General features: G+C 47.6%; 1 protein-coding gene across 1 annotated transcript in view; it reads left to right on the forward strand.

Moving 5' to 3' along the window:
* Nucleotides 1–1,813: 1,813 nt before the first annotated feature.
* LOC309566042 (cadherin-1-like) overlaps nt 1,814–22,002 on the forward strand; it is a gene marked incomplete at both ends in the record, with an annotated part of 135,172 nt that continues 114,983 nt past the window's right edge. Inside the window, one exon of the mRNA XM_082271065.1 lies at nt 1,814–1,872. Coding sequence (XP_082127191.1) covers nt 1,814–1,872 — 59 coding nt within the window. The remainder of the gene's footprint in view (nt 1,873–22,002) is intronic.

Consider the following 22,002-nt stretch of genomic DNA (forward strand, 5'->3'; position numbering starts at 1 on the left):
CAAACAGAGCTTTCTTTTGGCGGTATTTGATCACCTGTGCGATTTTTTGATCACGCGCTATAAACAAAAAAAGAGCGTCCATTTTGCAAAAATAGCAATATTTTTCCCTTTTTTTTATATGAAATTCCCCCCAAAAAAAATGTAAAAATCAAAATTTTTTAAAATTTTCGGCCAATTTGTTTTATGCTACCTATGTTTGGTAAAAAAAATCGCAAAAAGCGTATTTTGATTGGTTTGCGCAAAAGTTATTGCGTTTACTAACTAAGGGAAAGATTTTTGTCATTTTTGTTGTTTTTTTTTTTAACGCGTAATGGCGGCGATCTGCGATTTTTTTTGCGGTACTGCGACATTGCGGCGGACAGATCGGACCCTTGACTGACATTTTTGACACTTTTGGGGTTACCAGTGACATTTCTACAGTAATCAGTGCTATACATATGCACTGTTACTGTAAAAATACACTGGTAGTGAAGGGGTTAACTTTATTTGAGAGGGAGGGGCTGTGTGTGTCCCTAGGGGCGTGATTCTAACTGTGATTGGCTGGGGCTTCAGCTGTATGCAGAGTGATCAACGGATCTACATAGTAGATCCAGATGATCAGCTCTCATACAGCGAGGAGAATGACAGGCAGCTTGTTTACACAAGCTGCCTGACTTTCTCCCTCTCCCCCGCCGATCGCAGAGTGGCCGGCGGACATCGGGTCCGCCGGTCACACGCGCGGGGGGGTCCGTGACCACGCGGGAGCGGGAGCGCGCCTCCGGGGGCGCACGCTCGCTCCCTAGACCCTCACAAGCTAGTGACGTAGCCCTACGTCACTTTGCCTGTGAGGGGCTGACCGCCGACGTAGATAGTCGTGCGGCGGTCGGCAAGTGGTTAAGTGATCTACAGGTCTGTGCTCGGTAAGACCTGAGATGCTGCAAAACTTGGATTCCCACCTGCGTGTGGGACAGCTACACCCACTCATAGTTACATAGTTAGTGAGGTTGAAAAAAGACATCAGTCCATCCAGTTCAACCTACGATGTGTGCGTGTTTGCTTTTAACCGTACATTGTATACCCCCTGTATGTTGTACATTGTATACCCCTGTATGTTGTACATTGTATACCCCTGTATGTTGTACATTGTATACCCCCTGTATGTTGTACATTGTATACCCCTGTATGTTGTACATTGTATACCCCTGTATGTTGTACATTGTATACCCCTGTATGTTGTACATTGTATACCCATGTATGTTGTACATTGTATACCCCTGTATGTTGTACATTGCATACCCCCTGTATGTTGTACATTGTATACCCCTGTATGTTGTACACTGTATACCCCTGTATGTTGTACATTGTATACCCCTGTATGTTGTGGTCTCTAAGGTGCCCATCTAATAGTTTTTTGAAATTATCGATGCTCCCAGCTGATACCACTGCTTGTGGAAGAGAATTCCACATCCTTACCGCTCTTACAGTGAAGAACCCCTTACGCATTTTAAGGTTAAACCGCCTTTCCTCTAGTTTTAGTGAATGGCCACGTGTCTTATTGTATCTCCTCTCTCTGAATAGTTTGTTCCTTATGCTCGGGTCACCAGTACAGTATTTGTAAATTGATATCATATCCCCCCTCAATCGTATCTTCTCCAGAGAGAATAAAGGTAGGGTAACAGCAACTACTACTATGGTGTATGCACCTACCTGAGACTTCCATTATTTGGAGCTACCCGGATTCTCCTCTGGTGGAGGAAGGTTGAGTATGTAGAGTCCACACTATGCTGATATAAAGTTTGCCCTCTACTGACTATTTTTTTCAGTAGAAATCGTCATGATTCTAACTGATGCCGGGGCTGCTGTGTCTCTGAAATACACTATATGGAAGTTTGTGTATGTGGGTACTATGACTAATCAGAAAATACGCAACACTGTTGTCTGTCTTTTTCTGTTTGTTTGCTATATGGTTATTTTTTTCCTTACTAAAAATACTACACATTGAAAGTTGCGGTGTCTGTCTATTTCACTCTTTTCTTCTAGAAATGCACTACATTGAACTGAGGATCAAGGGGAAGGGTGGGGCCTTTTAACAGAAGAGCAAGGGGAGTGTGTTTCCTGTTGGGGAGGAGCTACCATCTGTCATATGTTGGCCATCCTGGAGGGAACTGGAAGAAAACACCGTTACCGGTACACTAACGGTAGGTATTTATATTTGTTAATAAAGGGATGCTATGGCCATTTAAAAGGTATTGTAAAAGCAGAAGGCGCATACTATGCATTAAGATAAAAAAATCTTCTGTGTGCCCCTCCCCCCACCCCCTTAGCCCCCTAATACTTACCTGAGCCCCATGTTTATCCACTCATGTTGCAGGAGTGTCAGTGGCATGCTGATGTCACCCATGTAACCCGGAAGCAGTGGCGTACCTAGAGCATTTGGCACCCGGGGTGGATCCTATATCTGGAACCCCCCCCCCCCCAAACTTCAAAATATAAAAACACCCACCAAAATTTGTAATGTTTTCAAGAATATTTATTGCACAAATTTCACAGCCCCCCATCATAGTGCCCCTTGCAGTCTGCCCCCCCCCTCCTGTCCCTCTAATCACAGTGCCCCCTTTTGCACTCTCTTTCTCCCCTGCACAGTCCTACCTTCAGCATAAATAGATAGCTAATACTATTATCAATGTGTTTAAGTTTGAGTAAGAGATTGGAGACATGCTATAGGAGATGGTCAGAGACTGCAGACATGATACAGGAGATGGTCAGAGACTGCAGACATAATACAGGATATGGTCAGAGACTGCAGACATGATGCAGGAGATGGTCAGAGACTGCAGACATAATACAGGAGATGGTCAGAGACTGCGGACATGATACAAGAGATGGTTAGAGACTGCGGACATGATACAAGAGATGGTCAGAGACTGCAGACATGATACAGGAGACGGTCAGAGACTGCAGACATGATACAGGAGACGGTCAGAGACTGCAGACATGATACAGGAGATGGTCAGAGACTGCAGACATGATACAGGAGAGATGGTCAGAGACTGCAGACAGGATACAGGAGATGGTCAGAGACTGCAGACAGGATACAGGAGACGGTCAGAGACTGCAGACAGGATACAGGAGATGGTCAGAGACTGCAGACATAATACAGGATATGGTCAGAGACTGCAGACATGATGCAGGAGATGGTCAGAGACTGCAGACATAATACAGGATATGGTCAGAGACTGCAGACATGATGCAGGAGATGGTCAGAGACTGCAGACATAATACAGGAGATGGTCAGAGACTGCAGACATGATACAGGAGATGGTCAGAGACTACGGACATGGTATAGGAGATGGTCAGAGACTGCGGACATGGTATAGGAGATGGTCAGAGACTGCAGACATGATACAGGAGATGGTCAGAGACTGCGGACATGATACAGGAGATGGTCAGAGACTGCAGACTATGGGGGCCAGAGAGCACAGGGGAAGCAGAGAGCACTGGAGGAGCTAAAGGGTGGGGGGGGGCTGGAGAGCATAAGGGGGGATTGGGCTTTCATTGTAGGGGGTTGGAGAGCACGGAGGTGGAGAGCACTGGGAGGGCTGGAGAGGGGGGGGGCTAAAGATCACTGGGCGGGCTGGAGAGGGGGGCAAGAGAGGGGGGGCTGAAGAGCACTGGGTGAGCTGGAGAGGGGGGGGGGCAGAGAGGGGGCTGAATAGCACTGGGAGGGCTGGAGAGGGGGGGCTGAAGAGCACTGGGTGGGCTGGAGGGGGGGGGGCTAGAGAGGGGGGGCTGAAGAGCACTGAGCAGGCTGGAGGTGGGGGGGCTAGAGAGGGTGGCTGAAGAGCACTGGGGGGGCTAGAGAGGGGGGCTGAAGAGCACTAGGAGGGCTGGAGAGGGGGGCTAGAGAGGGAGGGGGGCTGAAGAGCACTGGGATGGCTGGAGGGGGGGGCTATAGAGCACTGGGGGGGCTAAAGAGCACTGGGAGGGCTGGAGAGGGGGGCTGAAGAGCACTGGGCGGGCTAGAGAGGGTGGGCTGAAGAGCACTGGGAGGGCTGGAGAGGGGGGGCTGGAGAGGGGGGCTAGACAGGGGGGGCTAGAGAGGAGGGGCTAAAGAGCACTGGGCGGGCTGGGGAGGGGGGCTACCGAGGGGGGCTAAAGAGCACTGGGAGGGTTGGAGAGGGGGGACGGAAGAGCACTGGGAGGGCTGGAGAGGGGGGCTGAAGAGCACTGGGCGGGCTGGAGAGGGGGGGCTGAAGAGCACTGGGAGGGCTGGAGAGGGGGGCTAGAGAGGGGGGGGCTGAAGAGCACTGGGCGGGTTGGAGAGGGGGGGCTAGAGAGGGGGGGCTGAAGAGCACTTGGAGGGCTGGAGAGGGGGGGGGGGTTAGAGAGGGGACGCTGAAGAGCACAGGGGGGCTAGAGAGTTGGGGCTGAAGAGCACTGGGCGGGCTGGAGAGGGAGGCTGAAGAGCACTGGGCGGGCTGGAGAGGGGGGGGGGCTAGAGAGGGGGGACTGAAGAGCACTGGGCGGGCTGAAGAGGGGGGGCTTGAGAGGGGGCTGAAGAGCACTGGGAGGGCTGGAGAGCAATGGGGGGGCTTGAGAAGGGGGGCTGAAGAGCACGGGGGGGGGGCTGAAGAACACTGGGGGGCTGGAGAGGGGGCTGAAGAGCACTTGGAGGGCTGGAGAGTGGGGGGCTAAAGAGCACTGGGCAGGCTGGAGAGGGGGGCTAGAGAAGGGGGGCTGGAGAGGAGGGGGGGCTGAAGAGCACTGGGTGGGCTGGAGAGGGGGTGCTAGAGAGGGGGTGCTGAACAGCACTGGGAGGGCTGGAGGGGGGCTGAAGAGCACTCTGGGGGCTGAAGAACACTGGGAGGGCTGGAGAGGGGGGCTAGAGAGGGGGGGGGGTGCTGAAGAGCACTGAGCGGGCTGGAGAGGGGGGGCTAGAGATGGGGGGCTGAAGAGCACTGGGAGGGCAGAAGAGGGGGGCTAGAGAGGGGGGCTGAAGAGCACTGGGAGGGCTGGAGAGGGGGGCTAGAGAGGGGGGGCTAAAGAGCACTGGGTGGGCTAGAGGTGGGGGGCTGAAGAGTACTGGGAGGGCTGGAGATGGGGGGCTAGAGATGGGGGGCTGAAGAGCACTGGGAGGGCAGGAGAGGGGGGGCTAGAGAGGGGGGCTGAAGAGCACTGGGGGGGCTGAAGAGCACTGGGAGGGCTGGAGAGGGGGGCTAGAGAGGGGGGGCTAAAGAGCACTGGGTGGGCTAGAGGTGGGGGGCTGAAGAGTACTGGGAGGGCTGGAGATGGGGGCTATAGAGGGGGGGGGCTGAAGAGCACTGGGAGGGCTGGAGAGGGGGGGGGGGCTGAAGAGCACTGGGCGGGCTGGAGAGGGGGGCTACAGAGGGGGGCTGAAGAGCACTGGGAGGGCTGGAGAGGGGGGCTGAAGAGCACTGGGCGGGCTGGAGAGGGGGGCTAGAGAGGGGGGGCTGAAGAGCTCTGGGTGGGCTGGAGAGGGAGGGCAAGAGAGGGGGGCTGAAGAGCACTTGGAGGGCTGGAGAGGGGAAGCTAGAGAGTGGGGGCTGAAGAGCACTGGGCGGGCTGGAGAGGGGGGCTGAAGAGCACTGGGAGGGCTGGAGAGGAAATGCAAGCAAGGGGGGGGCTGAAGAGCACTGGGCGGGCTGGAGAGGGGGGGCTAGAGAGGGGGGGCTAAAGAGCACTGGGGGGGCTTGAGAGGGGAAGCTAGAGAGTGGGGGCTGAAGAGCACTGGGCGGGCTGGAGAGGGGGGCTGAAGAGCACTGGGAGGGCTGGAGAGGGGGGGCTGAAGAGCACTGGGCGGGCTAGAGAGGGTGGGCTGAAGAGCACTGGAAGGGCTGGAGAGGGGGGGCTACAGAGGGGGGCTGGAGAGGGGGGCTAGAGAGGGGGGGGCTGAAGAGCACTGGGAGGGCTGGAGAGGGGGGGCTAGAGAGGAGGGGCTAAAGAGCACTGGGCGGGCTGGGGAGGGGGGCTACCGAGGGGGGCTAAAGAGCACTGGGAGGGTTGGAGAGGGGGGCTGAAGCGCCCTGGGGCGGGCTGGAGAAGGGGGGCTGAAGAGCACTGGGAGGGCTGGAGAGGAGGGCTAGAGAGGGGGGGGCTGAAGAGCACTGGGCGGGCTGGAGAGGGGGGGCTAGAGAGGGGGGGGCTGAAGAGCACTTGGAGGGCTGGAGAGGGGGGGGTTAGAGAGGGGACGCTGAAGAGCACAGGGGGGCTAGAGAGTTGGGGCTGAAGAGCACTGGGTGGGCTGGAGAGGGGGGGGGCTGAAGAGCACTGGGCGGGCTGAGGGGGGGCTAGAGAGGGGGGACTGAAGAGCACTGGGCGGGCTGGAGAGGGGGGGCTTGAGAGGGGGGCTGAAGAGCACTGGGAGGGCTGGAGAGCAATGGGGGGGATTGAGAAGGGGGGCTGAAGAGCACTGGGGGGGGGCTGAAGAGCACTAGGGGGCTGGAGAGGGGGCTGAAGAGCACTTGGAGGGCTGGAGAGTGGGGGGCTAAAGAGCACTGGGCAGGCTGGGGAGGGGGGCTAGAGAAGGGGGGCTGGAGGGGGGGGGGGCTGAAGAGCACTCTGGGGGCTGAAGAACACTGGGAGGGCTGGAGAGGGGGGCTAGAGAGGGGGGAGCTGAAGAGCACTGAGTGGGCTGGAGAGGGGGGGCTAGAGAGGGTGGCTGAAGAGCACTGGGGGGGGCTGAAGAGCACTGAGAGGGCTGGAAAGGGAGAGCTAGAGAGCGGGGGCTGAAGAGCACTGGGGGGGCTGAAGAGCACTGGGAGGGCTGGAGAGGGGGGGCTAGAGAGGGGGGCTGAAGAGCACTGGGGGGGCTGAAGAGCACTGGGAGGGCTGGAGAGGGGGGCTAGAGGGGGGGGCTAAAGAGCACTGGGCGGGCTAGATGTGGGGGGCTGAAGAGTACTGGGAGGGCTGGAGAGGGGGGCTATAGAGGGGGGGCTGAAGAGCACTGGGAGGGCTGGAGAGGGGGGGGCTGAAGAGCACTGGGCGGGCTGGAGAGGGGGGCTAAAGAGCACTGGGTGGGCTGGAGAGGGGGGGCTGAAGAGCACTGGGAGGGCTGGAGAGGGGGGCTAGAGAGGGGGGGCTGAATAGCTCTGGGCGGGCTGGAGAGGGAGGGCAAGAGAGGGGGGCTGAAGAGCACTTGGAGGGCTGGAGAGGGGAAGCTAGAGAGTGGGGGCTGAAGAGCACTGGGCGGGCTGAAGAGGGGGGCTGAAGAGCACTGGGAGGACTGGAGAGGGGAGGAAAGCAAGGGGGGGGCTGAAGAGCACTGGGCGAGCTGGAGAGGGGGGCTAGAGAGGGGGGGGGCTGAAGAGCACTGGGGGGGCTTGAGAGGGGGGCTTGAGAGGGGGGCTGAAGATCACGGGGGGCTCAAGAGCACTGGGGTTGGCTGGAGAGGGGGGGTTAGAGAGGGGGGGCACAAGAGCACTGGGAGGGCTGGAGAGGGGGGGGCTGAAGAGCACGGGGGGGCTGAAGAGCACTGGGCAGGCTGGAGAGGGGGGGGCTAGAGAGAGGGGGCTGAAGAGCACTGGGAGGGCTGAAGAGCACTGGGGAGCTGGAGAGCACAGGGGGGCTAGAGAGGGGGGGCTGAAGAGCACTGGGCGGGCTGGAGAGGGGGGGGGCTGAGAAGGGGGCTGAAGAGCACTGGGAGGGCTGGAGATGGAGGCTGAAGAGCACTGGGGGAGCTGGAGAAGGGGGGCTAGAGAGGGGGGCTGAAGAGCACTGGGGGGGCTACAGTAGGGGGGCTGAAGAGCACTGGGAGGGCTCGAGAGGGGGGGGCTGAAGAGCACAGGGGGCTGAAGAGCACTGGGGGGGGCTAGAGAGGGGGGCTAAAGAGCACGGGGGCTGAAGAGCACTGGGGTGGCTAGAGTGTAGGGGGGCTGAAGAGCACTGGGAGGGCTGGAGAGGGGGGGGCTAGAGGGGGGGCTGAAGAGCACTGGGAGGGCTAGAGTGTAGGGGGGGCTGAAGAGCACTGGGAGGGCTGGAGAGGGGGGGCTAGAGGGGGGGCTGAAGAGCACTGGGAGGGCTGGAGAGGGGGGGCTAGAGAGGGGAGGATGAAGAGCAGGGGGGCTGAAGAGCACGGGGGGCTGAAGAGCACGGGGGGGGCTAGAGAGGGGGAGCTGAAGAGCACTGGGAGGGCTGGAGAGGGGGCTAGGAAGGGGGTGCTGAAGAGCACTGGGAGGGCTGGAGAGGGGGGCTAGAGACGGGGGGCTAAAGAGCACTGGGCGGGCTGGAGGGGGGGCTAGAGGGGGGGCTGAAGAGCACTGGGAGGGCTGGAGAGGGGGGGGGCTAGAGGGGGGGCTGAAGAGCACTGGGAGGGCTAGAGTGTAGGGGGGGCTGAAGAGCACTGGGAGGGCTGGAGAGGGGGGGCTAGAGGGGGGGCTGAAGAGCACTGGGAGGGCTGGAGAGGGGGGGCTAGAGAGGGGAGGATGAAGAGCAGGGGGGCTGAAGAGCACGGGGGGCTGAAGAGCACGGGGGGGGGCTAGAGAGGGGGAGCTGAAGAGCACTGGGAGGGCTGGAGAGGGGGCTAGGAAGGGGGTGCTGAAGAGCACTGGGAGGGCTGGAGAGGGGGGCTAGAGACGGGGGGCTAAAGAGCACTGGGCGGGCTGGAGGGGGGGCTAGAGGGGGGGCTGAAGAGCACTGGGAGGGCTGGAGAGGGGGGGGAGCTAGAGGGGGGGCTGAAGAGCACTGGGAGGGCCGGAGAGGGGGGGCTAGAGAGGGGGGGATGAAGAGCATGGGGGGCTGAAGAGCACGGGGGGGGGGCCTGAGAGGGGATGCTGAAGAGCACTGGGAGGGCTGGAGGGGGGGGGCTGAAGAGCACTGGGAGGGCTGAAGAGGGGGGGGCTAGAGGGGGGGCTGAAGAGCACTGGGAGGGCTTGAGAGGGGGGGCTAGAGAGGGGGGCTAAAGAGCACGGGGGGCTGAAGAGCACTGGGGTGGCTAGAGAGGGGGAGCTGAAGAGCACGGGGGGGGGGGCTGGAGAGGGGGGCTAGAGATGGGGGGCTGAAGAGCACTGGGGGGCTGGAGAAGGGGGGTGGGGCGGCTGTATATAGAGGAATTGATCTTTCCATATTCCTGCTCAATCCTCAGCACTCCTCTTCTTCCAGACCGAGGACGGAGGGGCAGCGCTTTCACAGGAGATGAGAGGCTCCAGTACCGGCCTGACACCCCCCCAGTGCCCCCCCGCACCCCCCGGAAGGACGGGCGGATCTGACTTTTATTTAGCGCTTTTACTCTGCATGAATGTGAGTGTTTCCTTTATTTGGATACATTGTATCTTCACTATGGAGCCTCCAACGCTGCTTTGTTTCACGATGGCCGTTCTACCCCGGGGGGTTGGGAAGAATAGAAGAATAGAGGGTGACACCGCGGTCCGCTCATCCTTTGTTGTGGACATCGGACATCCCCTCCCCCCTCCACATTATATTACATTATATTACATTACATTACATTATATTACATTATATTACATTATATTATATTACATTACATTATATTGGCCCATTGAAGTCCTGCGGTTCCTGAATTACATTTATTGGTGCTTTGAATCCTCATTATACCTTATATATCATTATACATTATATATCATTATACATTATATATCATTATTCATTATATATCATTATACATTATATATCATTATTCATTATATATCACTATACATTATATATCATTATACATTATATATCCTTATACATTATATATCATTATTCATTATATATCCTTATACATTATATATCATTATACATTATATATCATTATTCATTATATATCACTATACATTATATATCCTTATACATTATATATCCTTATACATTATATATCCTTATACATTATATATCATTATACATTATATATCACTATACATTATATATCATTATTCATTATATATCACTATACATTATATATCATTATTCATTATATATCATTATTCATTATATATCACTATACATTATATATCCTTATACATTATATATCCTTATACATTATATATCATTATACCTTAGATATCATTATACATTATATATCATTATACCTTATATATCATTATACCTTATATATCATTATTCATTTTATATCCTTATTCATTATATATCACTATACATAATATATCATTATTCATTATATATCATTATACATTATATATCCTTATACATTATATATCCTTATACATTATATATCATTATACATTATATATCCTTATACATTATATATCATTATACATTATATATCCTTATACATTATATATCATTATTCATTATATATCATTATTCATTATATATCCTTATACATTATATATCATTATTCATTATATATCATTATTCATTATATATCCTTATACATTATATATCCTTATACATTATATATCCTTATACATTATATATCATTATTCATTATACATTATATATCCTTATACATTATATATCATTATACACTATATATCATTATTCATTATATATCATTATTCATTATATATCCTTATACATTATATATCATTATTCATTATATATCATTATACATTATATATCATTATTCATTATATATCCTTATACATTATATATCATTATACCTTATATATCATTATTCATTATATATCATTATTCATTATATATCCTTATACATTATATATCATTATTCATTATATATCCTTATACATTATATATCCTTATACATTATATATCATTATACATTATATATCATTATACATTATATATCCTTATACATTATATATCATTATTCATTATATATCCTTATACATTATATATCATTATACATTATATATCCTTATACATTATATATCATTATACCTTATATATCATTATTCATTATATATCCTTATACATTATATATCATTATTCATTATATATCATTATACATTATATATCATTATTCATTATATATCATTATTCATTATATATCATTATACATTATATATCATTATTCATTATATATCATTATACATTATATATCCTTATACATTATATATCATTATTCATTATATATCACTATTCATTATATATCATTATACATTATATATCATTATTCATTATATATCATTATTCATTATATATCCTTATTCATTATATATCACTATACATTATATATCATTATTCATTATATATCATTATTCATTATATATCCTTATACATTATATATCATTATACATTATATATCACTATACCTTATATATCATTATACATTATATATCACTATACATTATATATCATTATATATTATATATCCTTATACATTATATATCATTATTCATTATATATCATTATACATTATATATCCTTATACATTATATATCATTATACCTTATATATCATTATTCATTATATATCATTATTCATTATATATCCTTATACATTATATATCATTATACATTATATATCCTTATACATTATATATCCTTATACATTATATATCATTATTCATTATACATTATTTATCCTTATTCATTATATATCATTATACATTATATATCATTATTCATTATATATCATTATACATTATATATCCTTATACATTATATATCCTTATACATTATATATCATTATACATTATATATCATTATTCATTATATATCATTATACATTATATATCCTTATACATTATATATCATTATTCATTATATATCATTATTCATTATATATCCTTATACATTATATATCCTTATACATTATATATCATTATTTATTATATATCATTATTCATTATACATCATTATACATTATATATCATTATTCATTATATATCATTATACATTATATATCCTTATACATTATATATCATTATTCATTATATATCATTATACATTATATATCCTTATACATTATATATCCTTATACATTATATATCATTATACATTATATATCATTATTCATTATATATCCTTATACATTATATATCATTATACATTATATATCATTATTCATTATATATCCTTATACATTATATATCCTTATACATTATATATCATTATACATTATATATCACTATACCTTATATATCATTATACATTATATATCACTATACATTATATATCATTATACATTATATATCACTATACATTATATATCATTATACATTATATATCATTATTCATTATATATCATTATACATTATATATCATTATTCATTATATATCATTATACATTATATATCCTTATACATTATATATCATTATTCATTATATATCATTATACATTATATATCCTTATACATTATATATCCTTATACATTATATATCATTATACATTATATATCATTATTCATTATATATCATTATACATTATATATCCTTATACATTATATATCATTATTCATTATATATCCTTATACATTATATATCCTTATACATTATATATCATTATTTATTATATATCATTATTCATTATATATCATTATACATTATATATCATTATTCATTATATATCATTATACATTATATATCCTTATACATTATATATCATTATTCATTATATATCCTTATACATTATATATCCTTATACATTATATATCATTATACATTATATATCACTATACCTTATATATCATTATACATTATATATCACTATACATTATATATCCTTATACATTATATATCATTATACATTATATATCACTATACCTTATATATCATTATACATTATATATCATTATACATTATATATCATTATACATTATATATCATTATACATTACATTATATATCACTATACATTATATATCATTATACATTATATATCATTATATATTATATATCACTATACATTATATATCATTATTCATTATATATCATTATACATTATATATCATTATACATTATATATCACTATACATTATATATCCTTATACATTATATATCATTCTTCATTATATATCACTATTAGGGTTGAGCGGACACCTGGATGTCCGTGTTCGACGGGTTCGGCCGAACTTTAAAAAAAAGTCCGGGTCCGTGTCCCGGACTTTTACCGAACTTTTCCCGGACACCGAACCCCATTTAAGTCAATGGGGACCCGAACTTTCAGGCACTAAAATGGCTCTAAAACACCAAAGGAAAGGGCTAGAGTGCTGCAAATGGCAGCAAAACGTAATTAAGAGCATGGCAAGTGCTCTGCAAACAAATGTGGATAGGGAAATAACTTAAAACAACAAAAAAAACAGAAAAATAAAACAATGTTCTTCATCTCTGAAGGACAAGGCCCATATGGAGTAGGAGGGAGGTTGAGGTGGTGGTGGATGTGGCGGTGTCATAGGCGTGCGCACAGGGTGTGCCGGGTGTACCTGGGCACACCCTAATCACCTAGGGCACATAGCATTATCACTCTGTTTGCCAGTGAGGAGATGGGAAAGATCTCCCTCGGACCTGCTCTGCTTTATTTCACTTTGCCAGCAGGGAGAGTAATGTATCGGGGCCATGTACATGTAGGCAAACACATGCATGTGTATTTAAACTTTGGGGTGCACACCCTAATGCAATAGGCTGCGCACACCTATGGGCGGTGTAGGTGGAAGCGGCAGTGGAGGAGGACAAGGGCCGGATTAAGAGCATCATGGGCTTGGTGCTGAGGATTTTGAAGGGCCTTAAGGGCCGTGCCTTGGCATGCACCCAGAGGAGGAAGGGTGCAGCCATGCATGCCTAATTCAACATGGGATGCTGTCTCTGAAGCCCATAAACACATCCATGCATCGGCAACTGTCCCTCCTTGTCAGGCCTTCGTGCTCTGTGGGGAGGTTCTGAGGGAGCTGCCTGGGGAAGCGAGCATAGAAGCCAGACTTCTGTGTTTACAAGTGACAGAAGAGCGGTAACAGTGAATATGGCCAACCCGGGGCCTATATAAAGGTAGGGGCCTGGAGCTGCAGATCCAATAGCCCCTACGTTAATCTGGCCCTGAGGAGGACGAGGTAGCCAACACTGCTTTTTTTCACAAATTTTAAATGAGGGTACACCCCAAAAGAGTGAGAAAGAGCAAAAATAGAACAATGGGTGGGTAAGGTCGGTATCCATCGCTATTCTGCACAAGGTACGGAAAAGTCCCGTGGGATCCATGCCTGGTTCATTTTAATGAACGTGAGCTTGTCCACATTGTCTCTGGACAGGCGGCTGCGCTTGTCTGTGATAACGCCCCCAGCCGTGCTAAATACCCGTTCAGATAATACACTGGCTGCAGGGCACGGCAGCACCTCCAAGGCGTAAAGGGCAAGCTCAGGCCATGTGCCCAATTTGGAGACCCAGAAGTTGAAGGGGGCAGACCCGTCATTCACTACATGTAGGCGTGTGCACACATACTGCTCCACCATGTTGGTGAAATGCTGCCTCCTGCTAAGACGTTCCATCTGAGCTGCTGGTGCTGCTGTTTGTTGTGGCGTGCTGACAAAGCTTTTCCACATTTCGGCCATGCTAACCCTGCCTTCTGAGGTGCTGGCGGTGCCCTGGTTGCGTTGGCGACCTCTTCCTCCTCCTCCTCTGCCTTGTGCTTCCACTGTGGCCCCGCTGTCAGGTGGGAATGCCAGCAGCATCGCGTCTACCAGCGTGCGCTTGTTCTCGCGCATCTTGCGATCGCGTTCCAGTGAGTGAATTAAGGACGGTACGTTGTCCTTGTAACGGGGATCCAGCAGCGTGGCCATCCAGTAATCAGCACAAGTTAGAATGTGGGCAACTCGGCGGTCGTTGTGGAGACACTGCAGCATGTAATCGCTCATGTGTGCCAGGCTGCCCAGAGGCGACGAAAGGCTGTCCTCTGTGGGAGGTGTATCGTCTGTGTCCTCTGTATCCCCCCAGCCACGCACCAGTGATGGCCATGGGCCTGGGTGCCACCCTGCTGTGAACATGGTTCCATCTACTCCTCCGTCTCCTCCTCCTCATCCTCCAGAACTGTGCCCCTGCTGGACAATTGTGTCCCTGGCGTTTGTGTGTGCAGGAACCCACCCTCGGAGCCCCTTGTGAATGACTGCCCTGAAAGCCTTGGAAATGTTACCTCTTCATCCTCCTCCTCCTCCTCCTCATCCTGTGCCACATACTCTTCCATCATCGCCCGAATTGTTTTTTAAAGGAGGCATAGAAGTGGGATAGTTAAGCTGACAACGGCATCATCGGCACTGGCCATGTTGGTGGAGTACTCAAAACAGCGCAACAAGGCACACAGGTCTCGCATGGAGGCCCAGTTATTGGTGGTGAAGTGGTGCTGTTCCGCAGAGCGACTCACGCGTGCGTGCTGCAGCTGAAACTCCACTATGGCCTGCTGCTGCTCGCACAGTCTTTCCAGCATGTGCAAGGTGGAGTTCCACCTTGTGGGCACGTCACATATGAGGCGGTGAGCGGGAAGACCGAAGTTACGCTGCATCGCTGACAGGCGAGCAGCAGCAGGGTGAGAACGCCGAAAGTGCGCACAGACGGCCCGCACTTTCTGCAGCAGCTCTGACATATCGGGGTAGTTTTTAAGAAACCTCTGCACCACCAAATTCAGCACATGCGCCAGGCAAGGGATGTGCGTCAAACCGGCTAGGCCCAGAGCTGCTATGAGATTTCGCCCGTTATCGCACACCACCAGGCCGGGCTTGAGGCTCGCTGGCAGCAACCACTCATTTGTCTGCTGTTTCATTCTCCTCCACAACTCCTGCGCGGGGTGTGTTTTTTTTCCCCCAAACAGGCAGGTTTTAAAACTGCCTGCTGTCGTTTACCCCTGGCTGTGCTGAAGTTGGTGGTGAAGGTGTTACGCTGACCGGATGAGGAGGCGGTAGAGGATGAGGAAGCGGAGTAGGAGGAGTTAGGAACAGGAGGCAAACTGAAGCGCCCTGCAATCCTCGGTGGTGGAAGGACATGCGCCAAATTGCTATCCGCCTCAGGCCCATTCGCCACTGCATTTACCCAGTGTGCCGTTAGGGAGATATAACGCCCCTGACCGTGCTTACTGGTCCACGTATCGGTAGTTAGGTGGACCTTGCCACAGATGGCGTTGCGCAGTGCACACCTGATTTTTTCCCCCACTTGGTTGTGCAGGGAAGGGATGGCTTGCCTGGAAAAGTAGTGTCGGCTGGGCACGACATACTGTGGGACAGCCACCGACATAAGGTTTTTAAAACTGTGCGTCTCCACCAGACGGAATGACAGCATTTCAAAGGCCAATAATTTTGAAATGCTGGCATTCAGGGCCAGGGATCGCGGGTGGGTAGGGGGGTACTTCCTCTTCCTCTCAAGTGTTTGGGAGATGGAAAGCTGAACGCTTCCACGGGACATTGTGGAGATGGTTGGTGACCCAGGTGGTGGTGTTGCTGACAGATCGTCTGTTTGCGGGGTGGCAGGTGCCGGTATCACTACAGATGTGGATGGAGCGGCCGAGACTGCAGCAGAAGAGGAAGCAGGATGAGCCAGAGACGTTTCTTGGTTTTGAAGGTGTCTACTCCACTGCAGCTCGTGCTTTGCACTTAGATGCCTGATCATGCAGGTTGTGCTCAGGTTGAGAAGGTTTATGCCTCGCTTCAGGCTCTGATTGCACAGGGTGCAAACCACTCGTGTCCTGTCATCAGCACATTTTCTAAAGAACTTCCATGCTAGAGAACTCCTTTGAGCTGGCTTTGGTGCGCTCGTTCCCTTGCTGCGTTGGGCAGTAGCAGGCGTAGTGTCTAGGGCACGGCCGCTCCGCTTCTGCACCCTGCTCCCTCTGCTGTGCTGGTGGCTCTGTGCGACCACGGCCTCTTCCTCCAAACTACTCAGGTCACCTACATGACCTTCATTCCATGTGGGGTCGAGGACCTCATCGTCCTCCACATCATCTTCCACCCAGTCTTCACCCCTGCCCTCCTTGTCGGTCTCCACAATTCTGAACGCCGCAGCAGTTGGCACCTGCGTTTCGTCATCATCGGAGATGTGCTGCGATGGTCCTTGCATGTACTCATCTTGAGAAATAAGTGGTTGGGCATCGCTGCACTCAATCTTTTCCACTTCTGGGGCAGGGCTAGGTGGATGGCCCTGGGAAACCCTGCTGACAGAGTCATCAAAAAGAAGAAGAGACTGCTGTATGGTTTGGGGCTCAGACTGCTTGCCTGATTTGCAAGGGGGTGAGGTGAAAGACGGTTGGACATCGGCTGCAGGTGCCAACTCTGACCTTTCTGCAGTAGACTGGGTGGGAGACAATGTGAAGGAACTGGAGGCACTGTCAGCAGCAAACCAATGTACTATCGCCTCTACTTCTTCTGGCCTCATCACTTCTAGAGGCGTATGATGCCCTACCAAATACTGATGCAGGTTCTGTCGCCTACTAACACTTGAGGAATGTGTTTCACTTGTGCGTGTAGCTGGCACAGATCGACCACGTTCTCTCCTTGCAACAGGAGCTCTACCAGCAGCACCACGACCCAGGCCACGGCCCCTATTTGACGGTTTCCTCATATTTCTGTAATTTATGATCTTGCCCTAGAAAGGTGTTTATTGAATAGCGGAACAAAACAACAACAGTATCGCACGGGTGTATCTCACAGTCAAATATGCAAACTATGCCGCAATTTAATGTTTTTTACCCCAAAAGGGTGTATATTGAATAGCGGAATAGGAAAAAGGATAAAAAAACGGTGTATCTCACACGTACAAACACAGACTAGGCCCCGATTAAAATTTTTTGTACCCTAAAGGGAGGATGAGGAAGAGGAGTAGGAGGAGTTGGGAACAGGAGGCAAACTGAAGTGCCCTGCAATCCTCGGCGGTGGAAGGAGATGCGCCAAACAAATTTAAAAGGTGTATCTCACACGTACCGATACAGACTATGCCGTAATTTAATTTTTTACACTCCAAAAGGGTGTATATTGAATAGCGGAATAGGAAAAATGTTATAATACGGTGTATCTCACACGTACAAACACAGACTAGGCCCCGATTACAATTTTTTGTACCCTAAAGGCAGGATGAGGAAGAGGAGTAGGAGGAGTTGGGAACAGGAGGCAAACTGAAGCGCCCTGCAATCCTCGGCGGTAGAAGGAGATTGTAACGTTCATGCGTTTTTGTTTGTGGATGGATTTACAGCTGCAGAATTATTACACTCAGTAGCCTTGTAGAGAATCTGTTGAACAACATATCCAACTCTCAGGACTTCATCACCGTGTACAGCCTGTTATATACTATATATATATATTAATAGATGTTTAATGGAGGGATAGAGTATATGAGGATATATAGATGAGAGACAGGCTATTGTATGGTGAGCACTAGAAGTAGTATTAGGAGAGTTGCAGGTGTTGGTAAAGCAGAGAGGTTCTGATGTCAAGTATAGTGCAGATGGTAAGAGGACACAGATGGAGTATACTTAGACAGAGTAACCTAGTGCAAGGATAGTTCAAGGTAGTCCCAAGAGCTAACAGTCTTATGCAGATGATAGTGAATAGATAGATACAGATAGTCTTGGTAATTGCAGTAGATGACAGTAGGAGATTGGTTAGCAAGAATCCCCTGCGGGGTACTTATCACTTAGATAGGTTTAGGAATAACAGTGTCCATTGGAGAGGGGTGATCCCGTAGCGAGATACGGATCACCAGCGAGGTTTCCGGCTTCAGTTCAGCAAGGGAGGTATGTCAGCAGCTCCGACTTCTCAGGCGTAGGTGCGATGAACATGTGGGTTTGAACGAGCGATGAGTGAGAGCAAACCGGCGATTGAAATAGCCGCTCATAGCGGCGCTCGGCAATGATGTCATCCGGTCTTAAAGGTATATGCGTCTCTTGTTACACAAGATGGGACGCAATTAGGAGAGGAGAAATATGGAGACAAGGGTACCAGAGGAACCAGAACATTACAGTACCCCCCTCTTAAGGCCGGCTCTAGAAGGCCTCTAGAACTGGTTTTTCCGGATATTTCGAGTGGAAATTGCGAATCAGTCTAGGGGCATGTATATCGGAGGTATCCAGCCAGGTGTCATCTTGGGGCCCATAATTCTTCCATCGTACAAGATATTGGAGTCTTCTTCTATTGAAACGGGAATCCAAAATTTCTTTTATCTCAAATTCTTCTCCACCTTCCACTTGTACAGGAGGTGGAGGTGAGATAGTAGGCCTTATTCCTTGGTTAGGAACATGGGGCTTCAGTAGAGACACATGGAAGACAGGATGTATCTTGAGGTCTACTGGCAATGTGAGTTGTACTGCAGCTTTTCCAATAAGCTTCTCTATTGGAAAAGGTCCCAGAAATAGAGGTCCAAGTTTTTTACTAGGGATTTTTAGTCTCAGATTTTTTGTAGAAAGCCAAACAAGATCCCCAATGGCATATTGGGGAGAGGGTTTCCTACGGAGGTTGTAGTACTTTTTTTGTTGGCTATGAGCATGAGATATGGTATTGTTGAGTAATCCCAGAGAATCCTTTATCTGGGCAAGATAATCAGATGCCACTGGATTACTTGATGGTAAGATACGTTGAGGAAGGAGTGTGGGATGAAACCCATAATTCAGGTAAAACGGACTTTGCTTAGTAGTGCTATGAGTAGCGTTGTTATAGGCGAATTCCGCCAGCGGGAGGAGATCTGCCCAATCGTCCTGTAGATACGAAGTATAGCAACGCAGGTACTGTTCAATGCACTGGTTAACTCTCTCTGTCTGTCCGTTGGTCTGAGGGTGGTAGGGAGATGTAAGGTTACGCTCTATTCGCAGTATCTGACATAGAGCTAGCCAAAACTTTGAGATGAATTGTGAACCACGGTCAGACAGCAGTGTTTTTGGAATACCATGTAACTTAAAGACATGTTTCACAAGTAATTCCGCTGTTTGTTTGGATGAAGGTAGTTTTCGGATAGGAGTGAAATGTGCCATCTTGGTCAGATGGTCCACTGACACCAAGATGGTGTTGAATCCTTTGGAAGGTGGTAGTTCCACTATGAAGTCTAAGGATACCACTTCCCACGGAACCTGGGGTATCGGTAAACTACAAAGTAACCCTGATGGTTTCGTGTTGTCAATTTTAGACCTTGCACAGATATCACAAGATGAAACGAACTTTTTTACGGTTGTCTTCATGTCTGGCCACCAAAATTGCCTAGTGAGTAGATTGAGAGTTTTAGTCATACCCATATGTCCTGCCATAGGTACATCATGCGACAATTCTAAGATCTTGGTTCGCATAGTAGGGGGTATGTATAATTTATCGTTGTAGTAGAGGAAGCCTTCTGCGTCAGTAATTAGTTGTGGTGGAGGTGAATCCAACCCTATGCTGTGCAAAATCTCCTCCTTCAGGGAGCGAACGACTCCGATAATACGTTCAAGTGGTATTATAGGAACTGAGGGAACCTCAGTGCAATCTTTCTCGGCTAGTCGTGAGAGTGCATCCGCTTTTTTATTTTTGTCTGCGGGGGTGTAAGTTACTAAAATATTAAATCTCAGAAAGAATAACGACCACCGTACCTGCCGGTGGGAAAGAGTTCTATTAGTCTGAAGGTATCGAAGGTTTTTGTGATCAGTATATATCAGAATTGGCAATTGAGTGCCCTCAAGTAGATGTCGCCAATTCTCTAATGCCAGTTTTATGGCTAATAACTCCTTCTCACCTACTGGGTAGTTCACCTCGGGGCTACTTAATGACTTTGAAAAGAAAGCAACTGGGTGAAGAGGTGAGGTGTTTGTTGGTCGTTGTGAGAGAACTGCTCCTACTGCCATATTAGACGCATCTACCTCCAAGATGTATTGAAGGGATGGGTCTGGATGGCATAGTATGGGGGCAGTAGTAAAGCTTGATTTCAGCAGAGAGAATGCTCCATTTGCTTCTTTTGTCCAATTAAATGGTCTCTTCGTGCTTGTAAGTTGTGTGAGAGGTTTCACAATCGCAGAGAAGTTTTTAATGAATTTCCTGTAGTAATTAGAGAATCCTAGGAACCTTTGTAATGCTTTGCGAGTGGTTGGCACAGGCCAATCCAGAATGCAGGATATTTTGCTCATGTCCATTTTGATTCCACTTTTAGATATAATATATCCTAGGAATAGTACTTCCTCTTTATGAAACAAACATTTCTTTGCTTTAACATATAAGTTATGTGCAAGTAGTCTTGACAACACAAGTCTCACATGTTTTATGTGCTCAGGTAAGGAATGAGAATAGATAAGTATATCGTCCAAATATACTACCACACAAACATCAAGCAAGTCTCGGAATATCTCATTTATAAATCGTTGGAAGGCTGCGGGAGCATTACATAGCCCAAATGGCATTACAAGGTACTCAAACAGTCCGTATCTGGTTCTGAATGGCGTCTTCCATTCATCCCCTTTACGGATTCGAATTAAATTGTATGCCCCTTTTAGGTCCAATTTTGAAAATAAAGAAGCTCCACGCACCTGTTCGATAAGTTCAGGAATAAGAGGTAAAGGATAACGATCCTTTATTGTAATGGCATTTAATTGTCTGAAATCAATGATAGGCCTAAGGCTAGAATCCTTATTGCGGACAAAGAAGAGTCCAGCAGCAGTGGAGGAAGTAGAAGGTCGGATGAATCCTTTTGCCAAGTTCTCATCCAGATACTCCTTAAGGTGAGAGAGTTCATCCTGTGAGAGAGGATATACATGTCCGTAAGGCAACTTGCTATTAGGGAGCAGATCGATACAACAATCATAGTCCCTATGGGGAGGTAGCATTTGAGCGTTTTTCTCGAGGAAAACCTCCGATAAATCTTGATAACACTTAGGAATAATGTCATCCGGCAGTACAGACAGGATCCTATCATGTGTGGGGAGGTTGCACGTCGTCTCACAATAGTGAGAAGAGAAGGCTAACGTTCTTGTCTTCCAATCGATGATTGGTTGATGTGTAACCAGGGAAGTCCCAAAATGCTTGGAAAATGTGGTGAAGTTAATACATCAAAGGTGGTGGTCTCCACATGAGACTCGTCAGCAGTTACAAGAAGTGCCTGTGTCTGACTGGTGATAGGACCAGAGGATAAAGGGGTACCGTTAATAAAACTAACGGAGACAGGTTTGGGTTTTGAAACAATAGGTATTTTATTAAGGGAGACAAAACAAATGTCAATGTAGTTTCCACAAG

The sequence above is a fragment of the Pelophylax lessonae genome, assembly GCF_965119305.1.
Source record: "Pelophylax lessonae genome assembly, chromosome: 10".
NCBI lineage: Eukaryota > Metazoa > Chordata > Amphibia > Anura > Ranidae > Pelophylax > Pelophylax lessonae.